The sequence below is a fragment of the Mercenaria mercenaria genome, chromosome 4, assembly GCF_021730395.1.
Source record: "Mercenaria mercenaria strain notata chromosome 4, MADL_Memer_1, whole genome shotgun sequence".
NCBI lineage: Eukaryota > Metazoa > Mollusca > Bivalvia > Venerida > Veneridae > Mercenaria > Mercenaria mercenaria.
The window spans coordinates 21,817,907-21,839,609 of record NC_069364.1 but is presented as its reverse complement, the minus strand read 5'-3'; the positions used below and the strand labels follow the sequence as shown (position 1 = coordinate 21,839,609).

Sequence of the window (21,703 nt, the reverse complement as noted above, 5' to 3'; positions counted from 1 at the left end):
TTATCGTGAGCATTAATATTTAGCTAGAAATAAAACTTCACAATTGGTAGCAAGGTCAATTTAACACATCAGGGAAACCTTTCACGTAATGATAAAGTGTAGCAGATATCAACAAAAAAGATTCACTGTCTAATTGACAATGCATCTTCTGTTTCAAATGGTGTTTTAAGCGCAAGTATGTGCAACTGTGATAATAGTTTTTGCATGACTTTTTCTTTAAATTACTGGAACAAACACGCTTAATAAAGTATTGCATTTAAACATTGCTATACCCGACAAAGCGGACCGGCGCTCATCTCAATCGATTTTTACTGGATGAATAAACATTTTCATCTATGAAGCACGATTAATTGAACACAATGAATAATAGAATAGCAGATAATAGAATTATCTAATTCATTTTCGTAAATCTCATGGATGATAAAACAGTTCATTCCGCTTAAACACAGGTCGTCTGATCTGTCTTAAAACAATTAAATTTGCTTTTTATATTTTTATATACATGAATAAACTCTAAAGGGACGAGATATTGAAATGATTGATTACCTGGTGTACATATTGTTTAATTAGGACCACTTCTGAATGAGAAATGAATAACAGTGCAGATGTTTCGGATAAATTAAGAGGTGCATGTACATAAAGTTTCGAAAATGAAACACCTAAATCAAATATTGTTATTATCAATGTAAATAAATAACTGGTCAAAACAGAAAAAAGTAAAACTTCCTATTGACAATCAAGTGTAATTTTTTTTTAAATCTTTATTGCAATTTAATGAAATAAATGTAATAAGTGCAAACAATTAATGTCAAAATGACCATTTAACTTGTCCTTTTATCATGGTTTATGCTTGTGGAGGCATTATTACTCCATTAATCAGTAACCTTCAAAGTGAAAAGATTAACCTAAATGTACAACAGGAAGTTTAACGGGAAAAGCCTTATTTTAACACCACGGCCACTTTCGACAGTTATGAACTTTTCCGGCCTCCTGAGAGTTTTTGACCCACATTTATTCGCAGTTGGCGTAATATGTGACAAAGTAATAAATGGATTTTCTTGCATTTCCATAGCGATAAATTACTCAGTGATAAATCCTCGGAGGACCTTTCACAATATTGGATGTTTCCTCTCGTAATGCATCGTAGCTATAATTCACATGCAGTCGCTATATTAGCCCTACTTTCCAGACTAAAAAGCCTGCACGATTCAACAAAGACACGCTTTAAGTGATATGAGCACTTAGCCCAGTTAATCAAACCTTTACACTGATACTTAAAATCAGTAAATTCAAGCAGAATTGTTCCCGGAAGGTTTTGCATCTGCCTGTCTGTCTCTTTTTTTTTACTGTCTTACACCTCTCACTAGTTATAAGGAGAGTGCACGTCAACTATTACTGAGAATAAAAGTATACGAGAGATAACGGTAAAACCGATGGATGTTGCCCAATGTATGATCGTTGCATTTTAAAAGTACAAATTAAAGTGGAATTCGTCGACTGGGCACGATCTTCGTCTTTGAAGTAAAGCTTCCAAATGCCACTAATGTTTGATAATCAAAGCTCAAAGGGCAAAAACTCAGTGAAAATTTATGGGACCGAAACAGGAAGAAAAAATGCATATGTTCTGTTAAGAGTGGAGTTTTCTGTTATTAAATTCTAGCTGCTGAGAATGCTCTGGACATGGATAGCATGATCAAAGGACAATAAATCAGTGAAGAAAACATCCGACTAGAATATAAAGTCAATACGTGCATAATCTCTTTGAAGTGAAGCTTCATATGAAGTTGTGCTGAAATCCAGCCAAAAGTTGACAAGAAATTGTGCTAAAGTAAAAGTAAGCTTATGTTAAATATTCAGAGGGCAATTTCTCAGTGGAAAATCATGTGAACGGAGCTTGAAGATTCAATGCGCATCGCTTGGGAATGAAGCTTTCTATGAATTTTCGCTTAGTTACAGCTAGTGGATGCTGAGAAAAACTCCGGAACGAAATTGCAGACGTACGGACAATACGATGGAAGCGGCGACATATATGCTTCCCCTTTCGGGAAGAATAAAAACGGAGACAGCTCTTTCAGCAACAGTGGGAACCTAAAATCAACATGAAAGAGCTGTTACAATGGTATGGATATATAATGGAGAAACAACAGGATAAATCATTAGTAACTCAGTTTGGCACTACCTTCTTAGAGGAATTAAGGTCAGACAGAGTTGTTTACTAACCAGGTAGGAGTTGCGATTATTCAGAACGAGAGACAACTACAAGCAAATGGTATATCTTGCAGATCACGACACATCTGGCATATAGATGCCCATTTCCAAAGGCAAAACCAGTCGATGGAGTTTTGCAATTGTGTTACATTTGTGTAACGGGGATAGTCATTTGATTGTTCGCCACTGTTGTGTATGTTAACATGTGTTTGTAGTGACCATATAGATGAGTCAGATTCTAGTTTAGGTTTATCAAATGTAAGCAATACAGATTTAAGATGTAATTTAGCTAGAAGTTTTGAAAATGATTCATTAATGATCTTAATAGGGAAAATTAGGGAAAATGAGACAAATTGTTAACACTTTATCATAGTCGTTGAGGATTAAATACATTAAGGCAGTTTTAGTCCCCAGCAAAACATCTATCTTTTTACTACTAAGCGTAGAAAAAGCGTGTAGAATTTGAATATATATATCAGTATTTTGAAAAATTAGGAAAATTAAGGTCAGATCAAGTTATACCCTTGGGAATTTTGGAATTATATGCACTGACATTTGTCAATAGATGAATTTTTTATACAAAATAAACATCCATGCAGTCTGATCATGGTCTGCACTGTTAGCTATTCAGTCAGTAAATTTTTAGTAAACACCCCTTCAAATGATAAATGGTACAGCCCATACTGGAAGATGGACCAGTCCATTATAGAAATTTAGCATGGTAAGGGTTAATAAATATATTAACATTGAACATATTCCATTATCCAAAATGACCAGAAAAAAAGTTAATAAAATCTAGAAAAAAACACGTTTGAAGTATAGAACGCAGCAATCATTAAAAATGTTTTTCATTAGATTAGATTAGGCATAATAAATAGTGAAATCAATAATTTATAGTCTATATGAAAATAAAGAGTTAAGATCTCTGTTTTATAGTCTGCTTAAACAAAAGATTAGGGTAACTAACATATTAAGATGAATAAATATAGTGTATCTAAAAAGCTAACATTAAAGATAATCGGCAAACTACACTCTACAAGAGATCTGACATTGAAGAATAAATTATTTTTTCACATTAATTTTATCACATTAAAAAATACGTTGGAGATACTGTTCGTCTATGGGTAGCAAATCCTAAATTTTGTTTATTTCTTAATACTATTTATTCTTACAAAACCAAACATGTTCAGTTTGCAAATTGATTTTGAAATTAGCAATAGCATATTCTGAGAAGTGTACTTTATAAAAAGCTGGAATTAATTGTGTGAACGCCTTAACCTTTCTTGCATGTCTGACTTTATATAAGTACATTGAATTACTCGCCGCTTTTGGTTCAAGTGAAGAGGAAGCCATCCTGCTAGATTGCGGAAGGTCGGTGGTTTTATCCAGTTACCAAACCCTGCCTTAAATAATATGGGTACCTAGGACTTCCTCCATCATGAAAAGCACCAGAACAAAAAGTAAATGCCTCTTTATATGTTATACTTTACCCCTAGGTATTCTATAAGAACCATGATCATGAAGGGGAAAATTTACTTACCCGTTTCAATCGCGCATTTCATAATTAAAACACGCAGTTCGTTAAATGTGTACTATGGATATCAAACATGTGGTGATTTATCTTCCACTGTGTCCCGGTCACATTTCTTCAATATATCTTATCTTAGAAAAACATCGCGTAGTTTATAGTTATTTCAACGTTACACAAAAAACTTGCTTGACCTTCCCTGGTGAAGTTCCGTTCTAGATTACAGAACCATTCTGATTGGCTGTTGTGAACATTTATGTCAATCGTCATTTTACTACACGTGTTCGCTAAAATGTGGAAATGCAGCATAAATGTGCAAAATGAATAAAATAAACAGAACAGATTTAGACCAATGTACGATTTCAGATTAAAGATCATATACAAGATGAGTTTCATTCATCATTTCTAGTTTTAGTGTTAAATTGTATTTTGTTTTAATTCTGTTTTTGTTTGTTTATATTTCGTCAAACATGTGCACACTGCCGTGACCTCTAGACCGGATGTTCATTAGGGAAGGTCAAGCAAGTTTTTTCTGTAACGTTGAGGAAAGCATAAAATATGTTGATAATCTCAGCAATATGGAATATTGAGACATGGTGACTGGTGCACGATGGAAGATAAATTATCGCTTGTTCAATATACTAGGTACACATTCACCGAACTGCGCGTTTAAGATGAGAAATTTACTATTAAAACGGGTTAGTATATTTTCCCGTTCATGACCATGGATCTTATAGAATACCTAGGGGTAGGGTATAACATGTACAGAGGCATTTTCTTTTGGATCTGGCGCCAGTGATGAAAAGTTGAAAAGTCACCATATTACCTATGGCTGTGTCGGTTTGACGTTAAATCCAAAAAACACATTTTTATAAAAACCCACATATGATATACAAATGTATAAATTGCATTTGCAAACATAAAAACAAATACAAAGATACATCCCTTTGCACGGAAACGTATACATTATCCGATTCCTTGCTATTTAAATATATATTGCCAGTTTTCAAATACTCTCAAACTTTACGTCTTCTTGGCCTTTTGTAGTTTGATATACTCCTCGTTTGACGCCATAAATGCGGAAAAGGTATCTCAAGTGTCAGCTTTTTATATTTGATTCGATGCTTTATGTAGATGTGGCAAAGTTTCATTGCCCGCAGCTTCTTAAACTACCGTCCACAATTACATGAACTGAAAGGCAAACAAATACTCTTTCAAGCAGTCCAAGACTTTCCGGTTGCATATTTTTAGTTTGATTTATATACAACAGTACAACTAGAGGCTGTGCAAACTGTTATACTTTCATACCATCAACTAAAATAAATCTATTTATATGTATACGTCCTATTATGTTATTACATCATGACTTTGAAATGAGACTTACACTCTATAATAATCTTCAACAGGGTCCCTGAATGTTTACCATATACAAATTTGACATGTCATATCTTTTCAATCATCTCATATTTTGATTCTTCAGGGATAACTATATTCAAATTAATAGAAAAGTTGATGCAATATGTGACAGATCAGTGCCCCTGTTTTGTCGTGCATTTTCATTGTCAATGTTTACTTGATAAATAACTATCCAAAAATACAATTTGCAGAACGTCCTCCGAGATTGTGTCGACATTTTGAACATTGTCAGGCTCAATATAACACAATGAATACGTGCAGTCTCTATATTTGTCTTACCCTTCCCGGATAAAAAATATCTTCATTTGTTTAATGAACATTTCATATCATGTGTCGTGGGTCTTGCACATCCTAATTCATCTAGCAGTGATTATAATGCGTCATAGATCTGTTCTTCTATTTTCCGACATCTTCAGTGTGATTCACTACCCTAAAATATAACTTGCAGAAAGTCCACATAATATGAATACAGTTGATAAGTAGTGGTAATGCACTATTGCTATGACTGTTGTACGGTCGCTATATTTATTGTATGGTCGCTTTATTTATTGCACGGTCGCTATATCTGTTGTACGATCGCTAGTAGCTGTTTACCGAACTCCGCGTTTTAGGTGAGAAATATTCGAAACAGATGGGCGAGTATATTTTCCCGATGGCTACCATGGTTCTCATAGTATATCTAGAGGTACTGTATAACATATACAACTGCATTTTCTTTCAGGTCCGATGACAGTGGTTTAACCCAAGGTAGCCAATGGGAAAATATACTCGCCCATCTGTTTCGAATATTTCTTACCTAAAACGCGGAGTTCTGTAAATGACTACTATGCTATATATATTATATATATATATATCTTATATATTTTCTCTAATGTTCTTGACACTAATACATCGTTATAGCAATAATCGTTATCTCTCTTATTGCCTTAAGATGTGGGTTTCATTACATGCTTTTCCGTGAATTATCGAAATATTGCATTAAAATATATCTAGTATTTTCACAGTGAGAAATATCAAATATATCAAATATATTTTTACTGGCAAGAAGGGCCATTCTACTCTGTAATTTTGTAAGAGTTCTTCTTTAATGTTAAAAATTCGATGTCTTGTTGAAGTTTGAAGTTACTTTCTATATGAATTTGCAATTTATCTTATGTTTATATGATACGTTTTGAGGTCACAGACACAACCATGTACGTCTGTAAATTTTCTCGTATACTTTGTAGTTGTTGCTTCCTTTCTTATTGTGTCAATATTCTGGAAGAAACTGTGAAAACGTTACTCGACATGTTCACTAACCATAATTCTATTCACTGACTTAAATGGAAACTTTTAACCCAGAGATTATTAGTCAAGCCGATCATGTGGAAAGAGTGTTTGTCATGAATACTAAAGTTTACAACCCAAAACAAGACACCAAAAACGAACAGTGCCATTTTCCACCAAATTGGCCAAATTCATTAAAAGAATTTATTATTTTGAAAATATCGGTGCTGGGTTTGAAATAAAATCGGTATCAGATTTAAATTTGGGTCATGATATCCGATTTTTTTAAGTCTCATTAATTTCCGATAAGCAAGATAACATTGCCAAGACGTAAGCAGATTTACATTAGTACCGTATATTACCATACTTATTGCACGTGTTTGCAGAGAAACCTCGCATCGGAGTTGTGACTTCTGAAGATCATTGAGATATACAATTTCTGTCAGAATGGTAAGTACTCGTGCAAAGCAAACTAAATGAAAGAACAAGCCATATAATTTCAACTAAAATTTCCTACAGTCCGGTGAACAAAATTAGACAATAAAAATTTTGTCTTAGAGATACATCGAACTAACCTTTTAGATAATTATTTACTCAAGTTCAATGTATTCTTGAACGCCTTTTTAACACAACACCATGGCGACTATTTAGTAATTAGATAAAAAAAAGTTATTAACATTTTTCTTCGTACTCCTATATGAATGATTTCTCTACAAAAGCCAACAAACTATGATCTGTTATCTATCATCTATTTTCGCTCGCATAACTAAATCTTTCGAGACATTGTGCATGTATCTATGGAGAGAGTGAAATAAACAAACAGTGCTTAAGTTGAGCACAATAAGATTTAGACGTCTGAGAGGCATCAACACAAAATAGTGCATTGCACTGTTTGTTCATTTCACTCTCTCCATAGATACATGCACAATGTCTCGAAATATCAAAACTTTGCTTGTTCTTTTGGAATGTATAAATGTATGTTATCATGGTATGTTTGTGAATGCTCTTGAAAGGGAAATGTTGAAATTGTGTTTAAAAAGTTCGAAAAATGTAGGTCTAGGGGAAAAATCGTTTTGTGCACGTAACTAAAGCTGATGAAGAGTTTATATACCCCTATTACTGGAGACATCGAGGATATTTTTCGACCAACTGCTGTCAAAAAAATGTATTTTAATTTTATAAGAGTCAATTGTGACATTTTGCATGTATGCAGTTTTTTGTGTTCTTTAAGAAACTTTTCTACTCCAACATTCACAAGAAAACTTCACACGAAGCATAATTGACCAGCGGTCCTTTAAGAAGTTTGTTGAAGACGAGTTCCTTGCCGAAGCAGTATTCTTTTTTACACAACATACGTTTAATATATAACGGTAAGAGGTAAGAATATTTGTATGACAAATTGACAAGTAGTCTCCTTCCCAGGTATTTTAGTGTCAAACTTTGAATCGCTAGGGAGTTATGTGTTTTGACACAGAATAAATTACACCTAGTCTTTGTTTGATTTTTTCCCTACTAAATTGTCTTTTATTCGTAGACCTTAATTCTACGTCTCTAAATGCTGTCAGTTGTACCAAGAACATTTTAGCAACTGGTTGTCACAATGACGGTCCTATTTCTGTCTTCATGCACTGCATATTACAAGTCTTACAGTGCTGCTGGATATCGTACCGAACTGTTGATCTTGTTTATATCCAGGACCATCTGACATTTTATACAACATTTCTTAAAGAAAACGTGTCATTATATATGAGTAAATTTAAGATCATTCCTAAGACCGCAAATAATATAAAGAAAATATATATTAAAATGCCATCCACTTTTTATTCACAGTAAAAAATGAACATCCAAGGGGAGGAAAACAGTATGTAACATCAATTTGAAATCAATCAACAGTATTTTCCCTTGTGTAAGTTTACAAAAGTGTTCAAAACGAAAAAGCGGGTATAGTTCCGAATGAGATATAAGTTTCAGAATTATGAATTTTCATATTTTAAACGGGTTTGATAAGTTTTTGTATCGAAATGATTAACTTGTTTAAAAAAGAACGTAAATGTATTAGGCAACTATATGTTTCTTCTATATCATGGATGGACTAAAGCATAAACACATCTTAATGATGTTGAAGGGAACTAAACAGATACACCGAACTGAAAAAAAAGAATGAACCATTTCATATTTACCTATAGTCCGAACCGTAAAATAAACGAAAACATGATTGCATTCAAATCAAGTTGGGTAATAAAATTCGGTATGAAACGATTTTTCCACCATTGGTCGATTTACACATTATCTCCCAGAGATCCGGATCAAATTCGGCGTATATTTGAAGGCCCTAGTCAAATCCAAAACAAAGAAAACAGGGCTCTGTTTCTGTTAAATGACCTTAACAGTACATTTTGTTTATAAAGGTATCTCTATCGGCAAGTTTGATTTTAATGAATGCGATAAAACATCCAAGACAAAGATGACCACAAGTGTCAGTTTCAGTTTATTATTGATATCATATCCCGATGTGTTTTAATATTTTGTCCTGAAATTAACAAAATACAAAATAAAGTCAATTTTAAAAGGTCAAATGTAACTGTTGAAAAAAATGAGCACTAAACTAACTTCACAGAAAAGTTCTCGCGTTTCTGGAATGTCGCGTACTATCATTGAAAATACATGACTGAATTATATTTTTTTCATTTATATTGCTACTATAGAAAAAGGGATTAATAACTTTTATCTAAGAAAGATACGATACATTAAATACAACCCATAAAATTTAACTACTTTTTGCTTCTTTCAGTGTCTCAGTTCGAGACATGGAATTCTTACGACGCCTTTTTTATTTAGCAAGCAATAGGAGAATGTAGATTTCGATACAATACTGTCAATACATACTGAAATGCATCAATTTTTCATTGCAAATGCGCATGCCTTGTGCAAATAAGCAGGGAAATCGCAAATTAGCTATATGGGTAAAGACTAGACTGCTGGAGGAAAAGTAATGCATAAATATGATTAAATTCAAAAACAATACTACTAAAGACGAATACGGGCTAAGTACAAGAATACGACTACGGAGGACAATACGGGAAATACAAAACATAAACACATATCAAATTGTACGATACTCGTGGAAAGAAACCACATACTTTCTGTTGCAAGCTATTAATTGTAAAAATGTATAATAAAAAACATGTATATAGATCGAAAGCTATTTGCGTGCCTACATGGGTATGAACCACATTGGACGATCAGAAAAATCATCCAAGAATAGTTGACGCGTTTCCTGGATTTGTCTGAAGTCCTAATGTGGTCTGTATCCGTCTGAGAGCACAAAAAGTAACATTCAATCCTTAATTTATTAAAACACATCTGAAAGAAATGGTTTCTTATATTACTTGAAAAGAAATAGTTTGTATTCAATTTCATATAATATTAATTTGTTCTTGAAACTAATTTCTATATTTTTAAAACTTCATCAGAATTTCCTACACATGCTTGATTGTGTGGTGGATGCCTTCTGCCGTTTCGTGTCTCCAGGGCGAGGATACGAAGACACGAGAACACGAATAGACGAAACAACTGCTGAGTTGTCGCGTCTTCTGGGGCGAAAACAAGAAAAGCGAAGAAAACGAAACATTATTGGCAACGACACGCGGGGCGAAGACACGAGGCAGTTTTCTCGTTCTTTCGTGTCTTCGCCTTCCGGTTCAAATGCGCAGAAAGTTTACACATTCTTTCTTTACATTCTTACAAACATAAATAAAAAACTTTATTAAATTCTGCTGAAAAGGGATAATTTAGAAATATGCATTTTCGTTTTAGGGTGTCTCACCCCGAAACATGAAATGGCAAAAATCAGCCACCAGATGGTTGTTTCCTGAATTCAAGCGATCGTATCTCTCATCTGCAGTAACATGCGATCAAAGATAGTCTTTGCTACATTGCACACTAAATATATTATCTTATTCGGGAGAAAACAAATCAAACAGAAAGCATTGTTAATGAAACACAACACGTACTGTTACAATAAAAAATGAGATTCATTCAGAAAAGAACAAACTGAATTTTATCGTTATGGTAAACATTCCAGCAGTGTGCAGAGTCATTGGTGTTTATTTATGTATAAGAGCACCACTAAATGTATTCCAGTAATTACCACCATGTAGTGGGACGACATTGGCTGTGCACTTTATCCATACCCTTCCTCCTTTGCTTAGGACAGCGAACGCATCAGAGCTGTGACAGGAGCTGGCATCACTATCATATATATATCCACGTTTAATTTCCTCATTATCTGACATTATTGCATATCCGACGCCATCGCTTCGGGGAGTACAAAATTGTACTGTGAACAAATATGTCCCTTTCACCGGTGCCGTGAATATGCCACTGGTTTTATCATAACCGTTGCCTTCATTCAAAATGGTCCTTTTGTAAATAAATGTTTGCCCAGAAATGAACTGTACATTAGATTGACTCAGTTCGGCGGCAAATGCAAATGCTGTTGAAGATGCCGATTCTGAAAAGTATAAAAATGAATACTGTCACTGAATATATATTCAGTATTTTCAACATTTTTAAATGCATGACATTAAAAAAAATTTAATGGTAGATATTTGTCCGTATACGAGTTTACAAAAAGTTGTTATTGGATAAGTTGTTTACGTTATCAGAAAAAGAATGAAAAAGACAGTATTTACCTTTGATATTCTCAACTTCCTTTGCATACTGAACCATCTGTTCTCTATTATCTTCTTTCATTTCTTTCAATTCATTCTTCATAGCTTCCTTCTCGTTTTCCCAATCATGTTTTATCTGTTCTCTTTCTTTTGTCAAATCCTGCAATGTGTCAAAAACAAGTTTTTCGGTCGTCTCAACATCACTTTTCATTTTCTGCACCAAAATCTCAAGTTTTATCATTTTTTCTAAAGTCTTTTCTTCATAGTGGAACCGTGAACATTCTGGTTCAGAGGCAAATATTACATTCCCCAGAAAAAGGGATACGATAACAATTCCATTCATGCTTTCTTGTTTCTACTGTTTAAATGACAAAAATATAAGACGTTGTTTCAGACTTTGCTTCTACGCACGTGCTCTTACATGTTTGTAAAAATGAATGCTGCCCAAACTCCTGGAAATCTTACAATAAATTATCAAAGGGGAAGATTACAAAACATATGGCACATTATCATTTTTTTTTTCAAAAGATATTAGACATTTCCAAAATATAAAGATGTTAATATTCGTTTCAACGTCTATTATGTTTTCCGAGGACGCTTGCCCATATAAAGTTAAAATTATAGCTTAAGATAACCCTTACCCTGCTAAATTTCTATAGTGAACTTGTCCATCTTTCAAGAAGGACAGTACCATTAACTGTTGAAAGGGGGTGCTAACCAAAATGATACTGACTGAATGGCGAACAGTGCAGATTATGACCAGACTGAATGGATGTGCAGGCTGATCTTTATCTACACTGGTCGCAAAGGCAGAATCAATCATGTCCAGCATAGTAAGGATTAATAACCAGATAGCGGCTCGTAACGAAGTATGAGGCACTCTAAGCCAGACTGAATATTATGCTCTCAAGAATGCATTTGTCATTTAATTAATTAGATGCTTAGAGTTCCGTGAGATGTACGAAAACACATATAAACTGACTAAATTCAAATTGTAAATAATACTACACCCCTTCACGCGAACATATTTCTACAAAACGTAATAATAGCAGACTCGGTTTTAGTTTTAGTTTTAGTTTCCACTTTTCTCTATTTTATTGAGTCTATACATGAAAGAACATGTACAACACCTTTTACAGCTAGTAATGCTGTCACAGAACTTTGAATGATTTTCATGATCGAAAAAGGTCAGAAATTTAAACAAAGCCGAAAACCTTTCCACCATCGGATAATACTTTTGAACCACTCCTTTCAGACAACTTAACAATTTAATTGATTTCCTTTTGGCAATTCCACAAACACCTGAACGGGTATACTGCTATAATTCATCACTAAATCTCAAGTTTTATAATAATTTTGATTTAATGGCAAGAATTCTCAGAATTTGAGGTGGTTTTATGTGAAACGGAAATAAGATTTATCAAAACAGATGTGTCTGCTCTTGAAGAAACATAAATTTCTATTGCTTTTTATGTTTTTATAAGTATATTTTAAGTACTTGCAAAATATGCGTTGGCCAAACTCCAAGTACAAAATCTAGGATACTGAAATAAAAACTAAAGAAATTGGATGCAAATAACCGTTCATTGAGATACAACCAACGGTAACATAAGTACTATGATTTCAAACATTATTTATGAAGAAAATTCTTCAAAACATTAGTTGCTGTGTAAATGTATGTACTGTGTTTCAAAACTGGTCTTCATTGGAGAACGAACTTCTTTTGAACTGACTAGAAGTTTGTTTTATTCATCCGTTTTCTTAAATAGAAAAGCGGGTCAGGACTTTGTTCTGAGACTTCCCTTGTGAATCCCTTTACCTTTGATAAAAGTTTATTACAATGTTTAATTCTGAATAATTTTTGCTTTAAAATGATAATTACACTTTGACAGAAAAAAGTTAATTATCGAGTAATCGAAAAAATCGAGCATGTCTAAAGTATGCCGATTGTCCAATAATTGCTAACATAAATCTTAACTAGATAAATTAAGTGTTGCCGGTTATTAAAAAAGGAAATGTATCCAGAATATTCTGATTGCCCAGTAACACAAATCCTAACTAGATAAGTTTTGTATTTTTCGTTATTGAAAAAGCGAATATGTCCAGAGTATTCTGATTGCCCAATATCTAGTATAATTCTATACCTATTTTATCTATCCGTTCGCGAACGTTCATTTTCAACACGTGACCGTACAATATATTACGGTATTTGGATGCACGCGCGTACAAAAATCCTGTATTTTCTGTATTTGAACGGTTCAACAGTCCCATGTTAAACATACAATAAAGCCCGAAACGCGTGAAAATGTTCCGAATGTAACACGGATGAAGTAAGCGCTCTATGTACAGAGTTTGACTATGCGTCTTGAAATCTGGATTTAATTTTAGTTTTTTTGTTGTTGTTTTTTTTTTGTTGTTTACAACAAACAACAACGATTCAATGGATAACAATGCTATCTGATTTAGATATTAAAACGTTCGTTAATAATCAAAAACTTTAAAATACAGTAAAAAGGATCATCAGATGTTGGAATATTTGAAAAGTCGCTAAAAGAAGCCGTTCCGAACGAAACCTAGAAATTGGTATCAGCCCTGGCTGTCTGAATAGCTACCTCAGCAGTTTTTATTTAACGGTTAAGAAACAAAATGGAGAAGATTATGAATGGCAGCGGACGGGCGGTCAGCATCCAAAACATGTCTGCTCTATAATTCAGTTTTCGTCGGATCTTCACCGAACTTGCTGACAATGCTTGTGGGCATTACATCTCGGCCAGTTTCGATAACCAGCCGAATTGTACCAGGCACGCTTTGATTATAGTGAATTACTCGAAAAACGGGGAATTTAGCCTTGTCCGCTCTTTTAAGTCGAACAGTTTTCATCCGATCTTCACCAAACTTGCTTACAATGTTTGTGTGCATAATATCTCAGCCAAGTATTATTACCACCCAGCCCGCCCGCTTAGCTCAGTAGGTAAGAGCGTTGGTTTACGGACCGCGGGGTCGCGAGTTCGATCCTCGGGCGGGGCGTATGTTCTCCGTGACTATTTGATAAACGACATTGTGTCTGAAATCATTAGTCCTCCACCTCTGATAATTCATGTCGGGAAGTTGGCAGTTACTTGCGGAGAACAGATTTGTACTGGTACAGAATCCAGGAACACTGGTTAGGTTAACTGCCCGCCGTTACATGAAATACTGTTGAAAAACGGCGTTAAAACCCAAAACAAACAAACAAACAAAGCATTCCCTTAATAAGCAAAATCCTGAGAAAATGAACAGATATAAAAAATCAGTTTGGAATCGAGGAGCCTGTTCAACAGATATTATCACTATGCTTCTTTTTACACAGACTCTAGATAGGGAAAAGACGCAAAAAGAAATGGTAGTCGGCTAATGACGGATTCAAATAGTTCTCATTTCTTTTGCACTGTAAAGATTTTATCCTCACTTGCAATTTGTTTGCTGAAATCACATGATATTAAGCCTTTTTTTGAGACACACTTTTTATATGGTAACACTTTTAGAAAGTGTTTTTTTTCTTTATTACCACTTTCATAAAGTGCAAAATTATAACAGGAATTAAGCCTTGAATGTGTTTTTCCAACATAGTTATCGCTTAAAGATAAATTTTCTTCCACCTTATCAATAAATGGCTCTCGAAAAAGATATAGGTATAAGACCACTATTCTATTCAAATACTTAACAAAAAGTATATACAATTAAAAGAGAAAAAGTGAAGATATATTATACTTAATCATTTCCTCCGCGATTATACAGGGGAAACATGATATCACTGGCGGAACACTTTGTTTGTAAGGTAAAACATTCTATGACTTTCTGTTAAAAACTATTACAATATTTCATCATATGCTTGTAATATTAAAGCTATAATTTGCAGTATCAGTTTTTGTCTCATGTTTTCATTGTATGACATGGTTGTTATAGTCAAAAGAAGTGAACTAAATTAAGTTGTAATCGAGGTTGTATCAACATTAAATTTTTGCAATTTTTCAGTAACCGACAAACAAAATGAAAATAGCATTTAAGAAAAAAAGGCAGACAGTTACCAGTTGTAATAAATTTTTGACGATGGATTCAAGAAATGAAAACGCATCTTTGTGTATTTTTATCTGTCTGACGAGAGAACCTCCATATTATACATATTATATATACACAAAACATTCCTCATATTCATTTTTGAAACGCGATACAAGGATCTAGACAGAAGAAGCATTTAAAACTGAACAAAAGCATTATTTTTTCGAAATGTACAGATTCCTGAAGCTATAAAACATACATCATTTTTCATGGCAGGAGTCTATTTTAAGTCATTTATTTCATAACACGATTATTTTGCATGATTCTATTTTTGGATCATTCATAACATTTTACTAATATCTCTTCTACAGTATCAAATAACAAATGCACGGGTTAGTACTCTGTACGAATTATTGTTCCGTTTCAGCCCGCCGTTAATAACATGCATTTCAAATAGATTTACGTAAAGCCGTACGAACATATATTGGCATAGAGATTATTTGTAATGAATAGGCAAGATGGTGGCGCCCTAAAGGTATAGTCCATTTTAATTGACCTGACGGGGCGTGGTTTCTCGACGGTCCACTGCATTATTGTGCAAGATATGTAGTATATTCGGCAACCTGATTTCTTATTCACTGGCCGTCTACCTTACACTGTCACCATCGTAGCTCTACCTATTTTGCTCGTTTTTTTTTTTGTTTTGTTTTTTTTTTTTTGTTTTTTTTTTGTTGTTTTTTTTTTAGATTACCATTATTTGCATAAGCCAGAGATTAACTCCGCCCCGCCAGGTCAAATAAAACGCACTATATTCGGATGCATTTTACAGTACCCTTGTATCCATGTAACTCAGTCAAGTGTGAAATGTTGACCATACGTGTTCATTCTCAAGACAGAAGTACTGTAAATGTAGTAAATGGCTTCAATTTTGAATTCTTGGTTTTATTTGCATAGCAGGCTAGTAAGGATGAACTAAACCTTACCTTATTCCCATGTATACGTTTAAATTATTCTCATTAATTTTTACGTATCTTTTTAATTGATGATCTCTGATCTACTCATGACAGAAAAAAGATGTCCTATTTGTGCAAAAGAAAAACGATCTAAAAAAACAATGACACGTTAATGCCGTGCCACCTGACCGTAATTAAACAAAAAAGTTCAAAACCCGATGTGGTGCTTGATAAGAGTTAGACAAAAAAAAACGCCATTATATATCTAACATACGTACGAAAGGAAGAGATATTTACTTAGATGCGAAAAAAAACTCATAAAAGATGCTACCCAACACGATTTAAATCAAATGAGTATTTAAGCATTAAAATAGACTTCATGCAGTTACATACAAAATTTGCCGATTTTGTTTTTATTAGTGTAAACAGGAACATGAAGAGTTATTCCTGATGACATTTTTATCGTACATGTATACGCATCTAGGCTTATTTTTGTATACCTGATGGGATTTTGGGATTTTCCCGTGTTTTTGCCGGGGTGTAATATGACTCATGTGATGTGGTGCAAGAACGGATGCTTAAATTCATACGCTACTATTTCTACTTTGAAATAGAGCTTAAAAGAAAAACATTTGTTTCATTTCTATTTTTCTTAAGAATGTCTACAATTGTTATATGCGTTGATGGAAATATCCGGGCCTCGGATGCCTAAACATTTACCTTTTTTTCTTTTCGTTTTCTTGAAGCAAATGTATGGATATCTTGTGGAAAATAAGTCTACGACGGAGTGAAAATCTAGAAACTGTAACAAAATTGTTCTGAAGTAGCTGAATTTCATATGAAACAAAGAACAATTTCTTTTATTGGTATATAGCCTTAAGATGATGCCACAAAAGATATCACACACCAAATGCGCATTTTGTCCTTTTAAAGATGAAATCCATCTAAAATAAATGTGGCGAGATAGAAATTATTTTTGTTTAGGTACATTGACATTTTAAAGAGAAATCTTGAAACTTCAGTTTCGTACACCTATAGCAAACATTCAATGGGGATACCGAAAAAAAGTCGTAACAAAAAATACTCATCGAAATGCTCTTTGTATTTCTAACACATTCAGCGAATTAGTTATAAATATTTTAGCAATTCATTGCAATTTCTTGAAGAATTATTGGCTCACTTTATATATTGAATGTGTATAATTTAATATCAAAATAGACAAGTCCAAAGTAACAAAGTGTAATGTTCCAATCTTCCCCGTCATTGGGCAAGTAGGACAGGGGTAACAAATGTAACGTAACACTTGGTCTGTGTACCTGAAGCTTGTCTTGAACACAACACATTACGACAGTTCTAACATTTTTATTTACTACGAAGAGCAATGCACATACTTATAAATGTTCAGTCTAATTTCATGAATATAATCAATGTTCAATAAGTCTTTTAAAACAGTTCTGTTTACTGATCTATTTAACAACATTTCTTAATTATAAATATATTTCAAACTAGCTCTTAACAAAGCTTATTAAGTTTCAGCTCATGAGAGCGGGAACAAGTCCCTTAGCCCGCCACTTGGGCAGCCTCTCTCCGATCACAGAGTATACTGAGCTTATAAAGTGTTATACAGGAAAACACAGCAGACACATTATTTCACTTCCTGTCCACCTGGTAATTAAACTTAGATATTAACGGATGTTTTACACCCCGAAGCTACTGCAAAGTTGACAAGTTTCGTCTGACTTTTGAAATGTACAGTTAAAATCTTAATTATCCGAAAGAAATACCAAAATAGAAAAATATAAACATAGGTATTACATTACACAAAATTACACATACCTACGGAAATTGTGTTGAAAGTTGAATCAGTCATTAACACCAATCATAAAGTTTGCATGTAATAATTTCTGTAAGACAACAAAGAAGAACGTCATTTAGGCACCATCATCCCCCTCATTTTTATTCGGACGAACAATGCTCGAAAAGGACACCACAAAACGTATGTAGGATGCTCGCCCGACAATACATGGTCAATAAATGGCGTATATTTAGTATCATTGTCTACCAAGCCAACCACAGAAACACCTAACAAGAAAAGTCTAAGAAGAACGGTAAAATTTTCTAACGGCTAAGGAAACAGAAACTAAACCGAACATATCGAACATCAAATGGAGATGACTTATACAAAACAGTCTAACCATAGGACTTTATAGTGATATCATATATAACTAACATATATCTATCAACTGAATTGCCTATAAATAACGAACACGTTTTCTAACGCTTACTGTAATATTCTGAAAGAACATTTTAAACTCGAACGGAGCATTTAATATCGTTGGAAATTCACCATATGACTGTATTGGTGTGACGTGAAATCCAACAAACACAGTTTCATAAAAACCCACATATGTTATACAAATGTATAAATTTCATTTGCAGACATGAAAATAAATACGAAGATACATCTCCACGCACGGAAATGCATACGTTATCCGATTCCTTGATATTTAAATATTAGTACATAAAATAAGCTTGTAAATACTCTCAAATTTTACATCTTTTGTGACATTAAGGTTTGATACACCCTACGTTTGACGCTATGATTGACGAAAAGGTATCTCAAGTGTCAGCTTTTTATTTTTGATTCAATGCTTTCTATAGATGTGACAAAGTTGCTTTGTCTACAGCTCTATATCTACCGTCCGCAATAACTGCATGAACTGAACTCTTCTGCAGTCTGAGACATTCTGGTTTCGTATTTGCAGTTTGATTTATAAACGACAGTAACAACGAGAGGCAAAATTCATTATTTATATTGCAATTACATTTAAGACATAACATTACATTATTGTGGGTTTCATTACATGCTTTTCAGTAATTATCAAAATGTTGGATTGAAATATATCTGGTTCAGTGAGAAACAAAAATATATCAAATGTGTTTCTACTGGTAAGAACAGCCATTTTACTTGTAATTTTGTAAGAGGTCTCGTTTGATATTGAAAATTTGATGTCTGTTGAAGTTTGAAGTTATTTTCGATATGAGTTTGCAATTTATCTTATGTTTACATCATGTTTTGAGGAAGCAGACAAGACCACGTACGTCTGTAAATCTTCTTGTATACTTGGTTGTTGTTGCTTCCTTTGTCGTCCATTGTTCTTGTGTCAGTATTCTGGAAGAAACTGTATGAACGTTACTCGACATGTTCGCTAACCGTGATTCTACGTCTCTAGATGCTGTCGAGTGTATCAAGATCATTTTAATAATTGGTTGTCACAATGACAGACCTATTTCTGGCTTTATGTATTGGGAACCTGCACTGCAGTATCACAATATCACAAATGATGAATGCAAACATTGTCATGAAGCTCTTGGTTTTTGTCGTCTATTTTTCTGTTGTAAGAATTTAATTGTAAAAGATGATCCTTTTGCAAAAATAAATATACTATATTTCAATCATGCTGGACTGTTTGCGACCCCCCCCCCCCCCGCCTACAATATCGTACCGAACTGTTGATCTTGTTTATATTCAGGACCATCTGACATTTTATACAACATTTCTTAAAGAAAATGTGTCATTATATATGAGTAAATTAAGGATCATTCCTAAGACCGCAAAAATATATCAAATAATGTATTAAAATGAATTCCCGTTTTATTCACGGTAAAACATAAAACATGAACATCCAAGGGGAGGAAATCAGTAAGTAACATTAATTTGAAATCAGTCAACAGTATCTCCCCTTGTGTAAGTTGAGATCTAAAATGTATTTACTGAAATTCACTGGCTCCAGACCAGAAAGAAAATGCCTCTGTACATGTTATACCCTACCTCTAGGTATTCTATAAAAACCATGTTCATGAACGGGAAAGTGCATTTACCCATTCTAATCGAACATTTCTCACCTAAAACGCGAAGTTCGGTGAATGGGTACACAGCATATTGAACAAGCAATAATTTATATTCCATCGTGCAGCAGTCACATTGTCTCAATATTCCATATTGCAGAGATACTCCACATATTTATGCTTTCGTCAACGTTACAGAAAAATCTTGCTTGAACTTCCCTAATGAACATCCGGTCTAGAGGTCACAGCAGTGTGCACATGTTAGGCGAAATGGAAACAAACAAAAACAAAATTCATAATATTCACAGTCTTACAATAAAACTCGAAATGATGAAAACAATTCACCTTTGATATGATTCTGAATTTGAAATCATACATTGGTATACATCTGTTCTGTTTGATTAATTCATTTTGCACATTTATGCTGCATATACACATTTTAGCGTACACGTGTAGTTAAACGACCACTGACATACATTTTCACATCGTGTCGTAATCTAGACCAGAACTGCACCAGGGAAGTTCAACCAAGCTTTTTCTTTAACGTTGAAAAAACTATAAACTACGCGTTGTTTCTCTAAGATAAGAAATATTGAAGAAATGTAAACGGTACACAATAGAAGATAAATTACCACTTGTTCAATATCCATAGAACACATGTACCGAACTGAGCGTTTTAGGTATGAAATGCGCGATTGAAATTGGTTAGTACATTTTTCCGTTCACGACCATGATTCTTATAGAATACCTAGGAGTAAGGTAGGCATTGTAATTAAAAATGCAAAATTCAAGTAGGAGCTATCTATATTAGATTATGTGCATCAAAATACAAGGACTGAAAAGAATATTAAAATATTATTTCCTGAAAAAGAGTTATTTCAGCTGAAAAAAATGAACCCGGGTAAAATATTTGGAAAACATGGAGACAAATTCGCTTAGACTTTATGATAAGCTTAGGTGGCTATTGACCTAGAACCTCATGCAAACTATGCACTTTTTACCTCTTAGCATGGAAAAAGCATGCATACTTGCCACATTGATTAGCAACCTGAATAGAAAACTATGTAAAGATCAAATAATTAATTTCCCTGAGGAAAGTGGGACATTTTCTGTGGTGGAATTTGTCAACAAACAAACTTTTTTTTTTGAAAAGTCAAAATCCACAGAATTTCACAAGGTGAAATATGTTGGTAAAGCTACTGCTGGAAAGAGAACAATCTCAGCTTACAATACATATGCGTCAAAGTATGGGAAAAATGTCTAGAAATATGAGAAAATCGAAGAAATCAATTTCAGAACTGTTATATGCATAACTGTGTTATCATGCATGGCATTTAACATAGTAGGTTAATTTTCCTTTGCACTGATATAACATGTACAGGATTAGGATTAACAAACGGTGTTCACTCAACAATTTCACTACATAAACAGATTGTTTCCCTTGCGTAAAGAAGGCTTAGGGTAAGTCTCTAAAATATAGGTGAATCTCAACAAGAGTTGCCGGAGGACAGCAACGCTCGACTATTCAATACCCTAGTCAATTGAATGAATACAAAAGTCGACAAAGGGACATAATTTTGTAAAAATGCAGAAGAGGTTTACGGAACACAGTGCTTATTAGCTCATGACAGTGGACAAGTGTGTGAAGTTTCAATCAATTCCCATTTTGGGATACTGAGATACCAGCTTACAAATAAGAATTCAACCAAAAACTGCTAAGTTGAAAAAGGGGCATAAATTGGTAAAAATTAGAGTTATTCAACTTTTGGACT

General features: G+C 33.7%; 1 protein-coding gene across 1 annotated transcript; it reads right to left on the bottom strand.

Moving 5' to 3' along the window:
• Positions 1 to 7,767: 7,767 nt before the first annotated feature.
• On the bottom strand, positions 7,768 to 11,502 carry LOC123553267 (heavy metal-binding protein HIP-like). The gene is made up of 2 exons (XM_045343008.2): positions 11,113 to 11,502; positions 7,768 to 10,931 (listed from the first exon to the last, which is right to left on the bottom strand). The coding sequence occupies exons 1-2, from the start codon at positions 11,432 to 11,434 to the stop codon at positions 10,525 to 10,527; spliced, it is 729 nt and encodes a 242-aa protein (XP_045198943.2). The 5' UTR covers positions 11,435 to 11,502; the 3' UTR covers positions 7,768 to 10,524.
• Between the last annotated feature and the right edge of the window lie 10,201 nt (positions 11,503 to 21,703).

What these genes read in the sequence shown, in the direction of transcription:
- LOC123553267 (XM_045343008.2), bottom strand. Translation starts at nt 11,434, where the DNA reads ATGAATGGAATTGTTATCGTATCCCTTTTTCTGGGGAATGTAATATTT. An exon ending in GGAAGTTGAGAATATCAAAG is followed by an intron (nt 10,932 to 11,112) that starts GTAAATACTGTC and finishes TATACTTTTCAG; the next exon opens with AATCGGCATCTTCAACAGCA.